Source organism: Biomphalaria glabrata, chromosome 8 (genome assembly GCF_947242115.1).
Source record: "Biomphalaria glabrata chromosome 8, xgBioGlab47.1, whole genome shotgun sequence".
Classification (NCBI taxonomy): domain Eukaryota; kingdom Metazoa; phylum Mollusca; class Gastropoda; family Planorbidae; genus Biomphalaria; species Biomphalaria glabrata.
Window position 1 is genome coordinate 9,509,645 of NC_074718.1, and position 12,448 is coordinate 9,522,092.

Below are 12,448 nucleotides of genomic sequence, written 5' to 3' on the forward strand. Positions count from 1 at the left end.
GGGACCATTTTAATTGTTGTTATGAGAATGTTACATTTCTTTGTACTACATACATATAAATTTGTCCTGTATGCAAAAATAGGGGGCACAGTGGCTGAGTGGTTAAGTGCTTGGCTTCTGAACCTGGGTTCCTGGTTCAAATCTTGGTGAAGACTGGGAATTTGAATTTCGGAATTCTAAGGGTGCCCCGAGTCCACCCAACTCTAATTAGTAACTGACTTTAGTTGGGGAAAGAGAATGCGGTTGGTCATTGTGATGGCCATAGAAACAGATGATCTTAACTTCATCTGCCCCATAGATCGCAAGGTCTGAAAGGGAAAACTTTGCATTTACTTACTGTATGCAAAGAAATATTTATTCTTGAACTTCACTTGACTATGAAACTATACTCTTGTGTATTTGTTTCACATATAATTCTTACTTTTACGCTCCATTAAATAGAATTATAATAAAGTAGCGTCTCTATTCTTTGAATTCTATTAATAAACAAGCAAAATACACAAAAAATAAAAAAAAAAACAAGCTTATATTAAGAGTATCAATTAGTTTGTATCGATCATGTAATTAAATTTGCAATAGATGTAGACTAACAATAGTAAATGTATGTGATTAGAAATATTTTTTTGTTACCAATTGTTTTTGTTTAGCGCAGTTTCATGCTTTTAGCTTTCTCACTACGTTATGATCCTATCACTTGCCTGGACCAGTTGGAAAGGAGTAGGAGGAGAAAGAACGGGGTATCTGGGTAATCACTTTTTAATTGTATTTTTTTTAAAAAAGGGAACGACCTGAATTAAAACTAGTGGGCTAAAGCCTTCTCAGGCATCTCAAGCCAACCCAGTAACCACTCTGCTAGCGAAGAGTATAGCTATCTATTGTTTCTATTTCATATAGACTAAGACAACACTCTAATTCAGCTTATACAACCACTTCAGCCAAGTACAAAGTCTTTCCATGATTAGAGATATTTTATTTTATTAGGTTATAGCCTTAAGGAACAACATTTTTTTTTTTTTTTTACACTTTCTTTAATTAATAAATGTATTAATGGACACATCATCTAAAATCTATTTCAACTTTCATTGACCTTTGATGAAAAGGATTCTATAAATTATTACTATTATCACTCAAATGTGTGTCCTGCCACCTACAAGAGAGCTCACCGTCTCTTTCAGAAGCCATCTACTGCCAGCTATTTCCCCTCTATGCTAGTGAAATCAAAATGGAGCCCTCTGCACAGAAGGCATAAATAAAATTTAAATATGCATTGGGCAAACAAAATGGCTTTGTCTGCATCAGATGTGGGAAAAATGTGCAGGTCACAACTGGGCTTGCATAGACATGTGAAACACTGCACTCATCCTTAATCTTCAGAATTGCCATTATTATTATTATACGAATGATAAATATTTTCATGATAAAGTTATTAAAATAAAAAAAATTTAGCTTACAGCGTGGGCATTAACAATATCTCTCCGGATTTTAGCTTCATGAGCCTGTTTCACCTGACCTTTATTCTCCTAAACAGTAGATGAAAAAAATTAAATATTGTTAAGAACTTAGTGGGTCCAGAGGATTTCTCCAGTCAATAAAACAAGAGTGCTGTACTAAGTTGGAAGATTTACAACAAGAGTACTGTACTAAGTAGGGAGATAGACAACAATAGTACTGTACTAAGTAGGGAGATTTACAACAAGAGTACTGTACTAAGTAGGGAGATTTACAACAATAGTACTGTACTAAGTAGGGAGATTTACAACAAGAGTACTGTACTAAGTAGGGAGATTTACAACAATAGTACTGTACTAAGTAGGGAGATTTACAACAATAGTACTGTACTATGTAAGGAGATTTACAGCAATAGTACTGTACTATGTAAGGAGATTTACAGCAAGAGCACTGCACTAAGTAGTTAGATTTACAACAAGAGTATTGTACTAAGAGGGGAGCGCGGTGGCTGAGTGGTTAAGCACTCGGCTTCCGAACGTGAGGTCATGGGTTCAAATCTCGGTGAAGACTGGGATTTTGAATTTTGGGATTTTTAGGGCGCCCCTTAGTCCACCCAACTCTAATAGGTACCTGACTTTAGCTGGGGAAAGTAAAAGCGGTTGGTCATTGTGATGGCCACATAACACCCTGCTTGTTAACCATTGGCCATAGAAAGAGATGACCATAACATCATCTGCCCTATAGATCGCAAGGGAAACTTTACTTTTTACTTTTACTATACTAAGTAGGGAGGTTTGAAGTACTGTATTAAGTAAGGAGATTGACACCAAGAGAACTGTATTAAGTAAGGAGATTGACACCAAGAGTACTGTACTAAGTAAGAAGATTGACAAACTCACAGCAGGCTTACCATGATGCATAAGAATGTAAGAAACAAAGACAGCCGGGCCCACACAATGTCCAAAAGGCCCTGCACCTTGGTCAACGCTGGTTTTATTTCCTCCACCAGTTCTTGGGTTTTCTCAGTCTTGCTGAAGTTGTCTACCACAGACTGTAGACAAACAAATGCAGCTTTCAAGTTCACACAGGTCACTTCCTGTAGAGATAACAGATTTAAACTTTGATCAAAGAAATGAAAAAAAAATGGCCAAACCATCTAAATGTGATTAGAAATATTTTTACAAACCTTATATCAACTCACTATGTTACTAAGCATTAATATATATATATTTTTTTTGTAAACTACATAAATCTACATTTCTTTTTAGTATGTGACAAACATGTGTAGCAGTTTTTCAGCAAGTGGGGGAAAGATATGAAAAACATGAAGTACAGTTTACTTTTTACAAAGCCAATCTCAATGTACTCTGTCCGTCTTTCTGTCTGTCTGGTAAAAAGTTTGTATATGCTATTTCTCCCAATCTCAATCTGGGATCAACTTGAAATTTTGCATGTTACATTTACTAATTAGTTTATTAACTATAGATAATACATTATTTTGTTTGAATTAGTCACATTCAGGAGACTTGAGCCCTGAGTTTGACTTCAAGTGGTACAACTTTTTTTAAAAACAGCAATCACCGTAACATTCACCCAGATCCCCCCTCCACACCCCTTATCTTATACCAACTGGAATAGACAAGTGCAAGGATCACAGCACATTTAGAAAGCTAAAGCATGAAATTGCGCAAAAACAAAAACAATTGGTAACAAGAGAAACTTTAAAAAATACTTTTTTAAAAAACAAAGTTTATATTAAGTGTAAATTGTATCAATTACATTGGATCAGTCATGTAATGCTATGTATGACTGACCTAGATCTGTGAGATAGAAATATTTGTTTTTGTTTAGCTTTTAGCTTTCTGAATGCACTATGATCCTATCATTTGTCTAGAACAGTCGTGAAAGGGGAAGGGAAGACGAGAGTATCTTGGTGAATGTTTACATGATCCTTTTTAAGTGCATAAAAAAATGTTTAACTTATACCACCGTATCTGTCAAGTATGATTTCTTTCTCTTGTTCAAGATACCAAACAAAATAATTAATTACCAATAGTTATTAAACTAATTGTTAATTTTTTTTATTGATTCTTGCGTTGTCAGATAAAAGAAATAATTGTGCAAAATTTCAGCTTAATCTGAGATTGGATGTGCGAGAAATAATGTGTACAACTTTTTACAATGCAGACAGACAGAGTTGATATAAGCTTTGTAGAAATATTTCTAATCGCATATATTTATTATTGTTAGTCTAGATCAATTACAAATTTAATGATATGACTGATCTAAACTAATGAATACAAATACATTTAGTATAAGCTTTAAGTTTTTCTTTTAAAAGTATTTTTTATGTTTTTTCTTGTTATAAGAAGATTAGCTTGAACATTATATTTTCTAAAGAGCTGATTCACATAACTAGGAACTGACCCATGGCTCCATGGTTGGTGACTTGACACAGCTGCTACCAGACCACTTCTGTTCACTGTTTCTAGTCTTCTCCACTGACAAGTTCTTTAATGACGATGAGTCCGCCCCATCACTGACATTTGCATTTCGCTTGGCAGACAGGTAAGCGTTTGCTGCCGCAACCACTACTGGCTCCTCACAAAGGCTGTTAACTTGAGCTATCTGAAATGCATATAGCTACTAGATTAACTATTGACTGTCTTTAGATTTTATGACTCAGTAAAAAAAAAACTTAGTCATGCTATTTATTAACTAGAGGATGATAAACATTCGTCATCATCATCTTTCCTTTGAGTTCCTCATGGAACATAGGGCCTCAGTAAAAACACGCCACTCTCTACTGTCTCTTGCTAGTTTTTAACTGGCTTCCCAGCTCTTTCCTTTCCTCTCAACTTCATCTAGTATACTGCCTCGCCACATTCTTTTCGGTCTTCCTCTACAACATGTGCCCTGGGGGTTTCACTCTAAGGCCTGTCTAGCTCTGTTGTTGGTATCTTTTCAAAGGGTGTGACCAGTCCATCTCCAACTACCTCTCTAAGATCTGCCCCTCCATATTTTTAATGATCAACATTAACACTACAAAAAAAGGCACAAACTGGAGAGAGTAGAAAAGTTACCTGCCCCTCCCCCCTCATCTTCTGTGTCAGAAATAAAAGATTCAAACATAAAGAATGTCATTTACTACTTGATGTTTTCATGTTTTCAATAAAACTGGATGCATTAGAACTTGCAACAAAGAAATCATGAATAGCATAAGATATGTACAGTCAGAACTATAGGCATGTATTCTGAAGGGGTAAAAACAAAAGATGGTCAGACATAAAACAAGAGAAAACAATATTTAAAGACAAACCTTTTCTTTCACAATGGCCATCACTTCATGAACCAAAGAGGTTTGTTGATTGACCGCGGACTCGTACATCTGGTCAGACAGTCTCTTCATTTCCTGTTTTAGTTCAGTCACCTCGTTGAGGTACTTGCAAGCCCGTTGTATCTTGGTAAACTGCTGGGAGGAGTTGTCTGGTGTAAAACTGGCTTTGATCTGGTGCAGCACACGTTTCAGGCCCCCAGTCTTCATCTCCCTGCAGTGGGTCGAGAAGGCCCCCACAGTTGTGATGTCATACATTTTCCCTGTCATCAAATGTTGAACAAACTATGTCAAGAAACCAACTAGAATGGGCAGAAAAAGTAGCTCTAGGTTAACTTTGGATGATGGGTGTGAGGCTAGGAATTCTCCGAAGTGAATTTATATGGTCTTGTGACAAATTAACTTGGTCAGAGCTTTACTGTCTGTCAGAGTTGCAGAGTGGAGGGAAGTAGGGTCAGAATGTTTTTTTTTTGTTTATTTTTCTATTAGCATTATTAGTGGTTTCCTATTAATTAGACATTTGAAAATAATTCATAATTATTATTTTTCAATTCTCCTATTTCATTAAGGAAAAACACTTAGTCTCCAATGGTGCTTCAAAATGAAGTTGCCTTCTACTTAAATATTTTATTGAGGCTGAAGTCTACATGTATTCATTAATTTATATAGACGAAGTTCCATTGACATATCTTGCTTTCTAATAATGTCCCTAAGCATTGAATAGCTTTAAGAATAAGCTAGAAAAAAACTAAGTATCGTTACAACAAAATATAGCTTCTCCGCAGCTTATTATGCAACCTTTAGAAAACTTTGCAGAGTTATCTATTATTTTAGAGTATAAAAGTGATGAAGATTGTGGTGCTGAGTAGTAAAGCGCTTGGCTTTCTAACTGAAGGGTTTAGACTTCCAATCCTGGAGGGATTTTGAAAAATTTAGATTTTTTAGGACTAAGTTAAGTAAAGGTGGTTGGTTGTTGTGCTATCCACATAAAATATAAAACCTTTGTTAACCAATGGCCATGAAACAGATGACCTTTTCATCATCTGCCCTCATATATTGCAAGGTCTGAAAGGGCTACCATTACCTTTTTTTTTTAAGTGTGATGAGGTGTATCTAAGACAATGAATGATACAGACATAAAAGTACTATAAACAAAGAGTGTTAGATTTTACCTGGAGTAGAGAAGTCCGAGGACACCACCATTCTCTCCACATGGAGGTTGATAGGAATAAACTCCAGCTCCAGTTTCCCTTTGTCTGCACTTCTTTTGAAAGTGATGCCTAAAATGTGTACAGTTTCAAAAAGGGAATTACATAAGAGATAAGAAGAAAAAAAATAAAAAATTAGCAGAAGTCAGTTACGTAAGAGTCAAAAGTATTGAGTTCTAATTAATTTGACATTGCAAAGGATAACTACATCATATAATGTTTACATTGCTCATTTATTGCCATTTGTTGAAGAAGTATAATTTATTATATTTTATATCATAAATTAAAGTACTTGCAGGACTCTATCAATGTGTTATTGATTCATTTTTTTTGAAAAAATCTGAACATGCTGGATTCTGGATTATACTTTTTTAACGATAATTCGATTATACTTAGATCTACATTTATGACTCGCTAAAATACAGACAAATTAATATCAGTCCTGTTACACTTTTAACTCTTTCTCTCCTAATTAACGATACCATCGTTGAGTGACCCCATTAATTCTTTAATTAATTTTTGATTTTTTAAACTTTAATTTTTGTGTTTTATAAAAAGAACATGTGTTCTCCTATAATTCTATATCAAAAGTAACGTTTTCTGATTACAAACAAAGATGTTATTAAAGTTTGATCATAACAGGATAGAATGTACAAATGTGCAAAAGAATGATTCTGTCAGAATGTGGAAAATAATTACGGAGAGAAAGAATTAATAGTTGTTTTATAGTTTCTTTCTAAGTAAAAAGAAATTCATGTTTAGGAGTACTAAAGTATGGCTTGGATTTAAAGTAGCTGCCATTAAGAACACCTAGCAGAGTTCAAGGGTCTAAGTTTTATCTTGGTTTATTTTTGCTTTAAACTATATACTACTCTTTTAGTCTTGAAATGTAAAGAGATTACCCACATTTTGAAAAATTTTGACAAAATATGATAGGGAAAAGAAAATCATTACACACTTTGGCAATGATGGCGGGAGCAAAAATAAAAAACCAGCAACATGAAGAGTGCAAAGTTCAATGTGGGTGTGCAGTGAAAAGAGTGTAAAAGGTTACAGGACCCCAAGAGAGGCTATGACCTAATGAAATGCTATAAGACATGCCATTATTACATAAACATATAGCAAAGAAGGAATCAAAAGTGCAACCTATTCAATAAGTCATTAGTTGGGGAAAGTAAAGGCAGTTGATCATTGTACTGGCCAAACGGCACCCTCGATGACCAATGGCCATTGAAACAAATGAACTTTACATCATCTGCCCTATAGATCACAAGTTCTGAAAGGGATACTTTATGTTCAATTTAAGTTTCATATTTTCAATCAATTTCAAGACTGCAGTTTTATATATTGATACCTCCAAGTTCGCCTAGCTAACATGTCTTGGGCAAGCCTGAAATAGCTGGTTAGTCAAGTGGTCATAAGTTGACTCATAAGACACTCTAGTGAAAACTCTCTGGAAGTCTAAAGGAAGTTTTTGTTTTTCATTCAAACTTCATTTCATGTTGTATGTTAAGTTCAGCAAATGCAACATTTAAAAAAGTGCTATTAATGTAATTAAATACTACAACGACACCATGACAGTACAGAAAACATCACCTGCAAACTCTCGAAGGTGCAACTCGTGTTGGCTATAAGACACAATCAGGCTCATGCAATAATCAGCCGCTTCTTTCTTGGCAAAGTTTTCATCAAACGCAAACTGAGAAAGAAAAAATATGCCATGCAAAAACAAACACACACAACTCATAACAGGCTTTCCAATCCAAGACATTCAGTGAACCACCTCCTTCTTAGCCAATTTTGATCAGCAAATTAAAAAAAAAAGCATGAATAGCAATGAAAAAGTTTCAAAATTAAAGACTAAAAACAACTCAAGAAAAAAATGAACAAAGATGATGACAAAATCATGTCACACCCATTTCTATCAATGATTTCAAACATTTACAATTAAATTTGTGTTTTTAATCTTAAGGAATAGCAACTTTATTAAATTACTTACTATTAACAAATGATTTTTTAAAATAATTCAAAATCTAAGTTGTACTGAATTTAAGGATTGGACATTCTCAAGTTGTATACACTTCAGGATGCACTACTCTGTCATCTTATCAAAAATAAATCTTTTATTTACAATCCAAAAACATCCTTATTAAATATAGCAAGAGTTAATCCCAACAAGTTCCAAGTTGTATGAAATCGTAAACAATTTTTAAATCATTTATTTCTTTTTCAACTATTAGAAATGATTTTTAAAAAAATCATTCCCTTGCATGGGAGAGCATGGGTTCTATTTAGAAAGCATGTCAAAGTAATAAAAAGGACAAACTGGCAATGATTTTATGTTATAATGCATGCAATTAGGAGAGAGGTTAAAAAGGTTTTCCAAGAGGACTCCGTGCTTGCATGCTGAGACAGCTAAATGTAAAAACCTGAGTTGTCTGTGTACATGTCCATCGTGTTCATGTAGGTGGTAGCCCTCTCAACCCCCAGACTTTTCCATATCAGTTGCTCTTCTTCCCATTCTGTCACTAGCTGTCAAACATGAAATAGTCAATTTTAAGAGGCCAACCTTTTCTAAGTTTTTATCCAAGTTTTATAACTCTTTTAACCTTTATGAGACGACGCGGCCGATCTATTGGCCCAATCTGGTTTGTTGAAAAATATGAAAGGTTTTATTGACTGATAGCCCTAATAATACTCAGAGCAGCAATGAGGAAGGCTTTAGATCTAGGTCTACACTAGATCTAGTATTAGTAGTGTTGAAAATGCACATCAAATGTAACATGGTTTAGAGTTAGGGGTGAGGAGCTGGATAGAGATGACCTGTATGAGTTTTTGGTTACTGTAAATATACCCCAAGGCAGTGATGCCCAAAATATGGCCTTCGACGTGGCTCCTTCCGGCCCACCGATACGGCCCAAAAGTGTAGAAAATCCCCTCGTCAGCTTGAAACAAAAATCTTTCCCTACATAAAAGTAAATCGATTGGTACCGATAATAAGCCAACATATTTGTTTTATAAAGAAAGACTTTGTAAAGAACATAACATTAAACAGCTTTATGAAATCAAAACATATTCATAACTAATAAGGGGGGGGGGGGGGGGATTCTTGGTTTGTAACGCAATTGTTAAATTACACCTAGAGCGCAGGATTGATAAGAATATTTGCCAAAAAGAGACAAGAAAAAGAGTTGGCTGTAAGACAAATGTGCTCACATCGTAAGTAGAGACATGAAGTCATTTTTCGACTTTCCAAAAAGTTGCTAGCAATGATGGAAGAAAGGAGTCCTGAAAAGAAGATTGCTGTAAAAGCAGTCAACCTTTCTTATGACAATTGTAAGGCAAGGGAAAGATATAGCTCAATTAAATATCTCCATTCAAAACTAACAGACAAACCAGATTTTGAAATGTTTTGCTACCACTGACATATCTGATACCGCTCAAAATCTTGGTATTTATTTGGTGGTACAAACAGCAGTTTTGAAATCAGAGAAGTTAGTAGCTATGAGGAGCATGCATGGGACATTCACTGTCGAAGTCATGTCTAAGAAGTTTCGACCAACACAGGGGATCTTTCTCTTTCTTGGGAGAAATTAGTGGGAGTAACTATTAATAGTGCCACAAGAATGGTTGACAGCAAGAGTTATTCGAAAAGTTGTCGAGTCGAATGGAACCGAGTCTCTGAGGCTTCATTGAATTCACCAACAAAATCTATGTGGCAATGTGTTCAGTCTAGACCATGTGATGATGATCATGTTCAGATTGAACAAAGTTTGTAGATTCAAAAATCTGCTGCCAATGTGTCAACGATCACAATATTTACAAATGCTTTTTGGTGAGGATGTAATGGCCTCACAGAGAAGTATCTAGAATTCTAGATCCCATGCTCCAACTTGGTGTCTCATCATAGAAGTCAGAGTTGGTTTATGATAAACTTCCCAACAATTAATGTAACTACTAGATTCTAATAAAAATGGTTGTCTATTTAATTACAAAAAAACAACAAACTTTTGTCGATGAGGCCTGCGATGCGAGTGTCGGAAATTAAAATGGCCCGCCGGCCATATAAGGTTGAGCACCACCGCCCCAAGGGATTAGCGTCTCGTAAACTGTTGCTTTTTTTTACTATCAATTTAGTTTAGATATTTGTCAGGAAAACTAATATGATGCCAACTTTCTGAGCAACAAACAGCTCAAAAGAAGATCCCTGGGTCATAAATGGGTGGCTGTCTCACTGTGGTCAAAATGAAGGTGTTTATTTCCATGATACCCGAGGGGGGGGTAGGAGGAAGAAAAGTAGTAGAATACTATGACAGAAATGTCTGAAGAGTCTCCTAGAGCCTTGTTTCCCCAAACACAAGTATTACGACTTATTAAGACCTAAAACTAGTTAAAAACCTCTTAAATTTTAAATTCTGTTCTTTTCTATTTTTTTTTGGATAAATTTTTGTGAATAAATTATTCAAATTAGCTTGGCTAAATGTCAATATTTATGTTGGATTCTTTTAGGTGGCATTAGTTCATTTATTTCTCTTCAATAAAATATATAGTTTTATGTATGTAAAGTAATTAGTTTATTTGTTATGAATTTTTTTTGTAATAGAAGTACTCAGTTTGTAGATAATGCTCCGTCTTTTTGGCACCAAATGTGCTAAAAGTAGCCAACTCAAAAGGGTTAACCATGTTCAACCAATGACATTTACAATCTAAGCTGGTACTGTCTTCAGATAACTTGAGAAAAAAAAAGTATTTCAACAGACAAGGAACATGTCACTGGAGCGTTGCTTGCAGCATGCAGTCTTACACCCTGGCAGAAACTGTGACACCGCTGATCCTAAACTGGGGACCTCGCTTGCAGCATGCAGTCTTACACCCAGGCAGAAACTGTGACACCGCTAATCCTAAACTGTATCAGCCCAGATTGGACATATCAGCTGCATGGAGGGGGAAACTGCTGAGTGGGCAGGCATTCATCTCATCTCTAAAGTGAAGGAGGAGGCTATCATAAGGCAGAATCTTGTTAAAGCCTAATGGGATAGCGTAGACATTTGTTTGTTTTGTAATGCTAATGGTTACAGTATGAATGTACCAGTTCACCTGAATAAATACAATCTTGTGGATACATGGCGCAGCGCAGTGATTGGATGGATGCGATAAAAAGTAAAAATAAAGTTCCCATTTCAGACTTTGCAATCTATAGGGCAGATGATGTAAACGTCATCTGTTTCTGTGGCCACGTTAACGAGGGATGGATGCGATAGGAATTTGGAAATAACATCAAAACAAAATCATGTCACCATCATGGAATTTTTTTTTTTTAATTTTGAACAATTCCATTTCTTTTTTTTTTATTTTAGAACTGGAGTAAAATTATGTACATTTTTCTCATCTCTTTTAATTGTTACAATAATTACTGATAGCTTAGAGTTATACAAATATGTTCTCAGCAAAGGGTTTTAACTCCTGTGATTACACTGAAGACTTACCTCCCCTAGATCTTGCAGCATGGAGATCATACATTTTTCTTCTTGTACCCAAAGGTGTCTATGTTGAAGACAAATTTAAAATAGAGCACAAAAGGTAATAACAACTTTCATAATATCTCTTCCTAACACTATGATTCATAATAAATCTTTAAAATGCTTTTATACATTCTCTTAGTTTTATATAAGTTAAAAAAGAGATCATTAAAAATGAAATGAATTAGAGTTGGCATGTATAATATTGAAAGAGTCTAATGTTGGATCCAAAGACTTATATATTATACTAGACTGGACATGGAGATTTTTTAACACTACAAAAAATGTCGTGAAAATATTTTAGAAAGTTGGATAAAGGCGTTATTTTGTAAAGTAGTTAAAAAAAAGTAAAGTTGTTGTTGTTTTCTCAACCCTAACCTATGTAACATAATTTTATTTTTTAGATCTAGTAATTGAACATAAAAAATAAGAGTACTCTCATCTCATAATTATTATTTTGTTATTTTTAGATACATAATCTAGAAAGATCTAGGTAATCAATCTATTTAAATGTACATAAGATAACATGAATTATTTAGATCTAGGATTTTTGAAACATTATCTCAATGGAAACAAACCGGAAATGGCTTTGTTTCATATATTTGCGTCAATATCCGAGAAATAATTTTTCATTATTTCTAAACTTTGAAAACTAAAGATCATTACTTTTCTAAAACAAAAAGATTGACTCCCCTTGAAGCTTAAAAAAAGAGTTTACGTACATAAAAACCTATATATGTATAGGTCTGTGAATGGATCAGTTGCGGATAAGAATTTATTTCCGGTTTCCAATTAAGTATACTATATAAGTCTATAGTTGGACCATTGCAAATCAATACTACCATTTCAGCATGAATAAAACAGGTGTTACCTATACTCCAATATTTTAATGTACAAAAATAAAATTCACATTTCAAGCAAAGACTGAAAAAGGCCAC

At 34.5% G+C, this 12,448-nt stretch overlaps 1 protein-coding gene across 8 annotated transcripts in view; it reads right to left on the reverse strand.

Moving 5' to 3' along the window:
• LOC106054026 (inositol polyphosphate-4-phosphatase type I A-like) overlaps positions 1–12,448 on the reverse strand; it is a 42,036-nt gene that overhangs the window by 10,198 nt on the left and 19,390 nt on the right. For 7 of the 8 annotated variants that reach the window (XM_056038477.1, XM_056038480.1, XM_056038482.1 and 4 more), the window contains exons 12-18: positions 11,478–11,535; positions 7,588–7,690; positions 5,956–6,063; positions 4,769–5,046; positions 3,877–4,077; positions 2,360–2,545; positions 1,452–1,520 (exon numbers count right to left, since the gene is read on the reverse strand). In XM_056038477.1, coding sequence (XP_055894452.1) covers positions 1,452–1,520; positions 2,360–2,545; positions 3,877–4,077; positions 4,769–5,046; positions 5,956–6,063; positions 7,588–7,690; positions 11,478–11,535 — 1,003 coding nt within the window. Of the gene's footprint in view, positions 1–1,451; positions 1,521–2,359; positions 2,546–3,876; positions 4,078–4,768; positions 5,047–5,955; positions 6,064–7,587; positions 7,691–8,420; positions 8,524–11,477; positions 11,536–12,448 lie in introns of all 8 variants that reach the window. The other variant, XM_056038483.1, reaches the window with a different exon arrangement.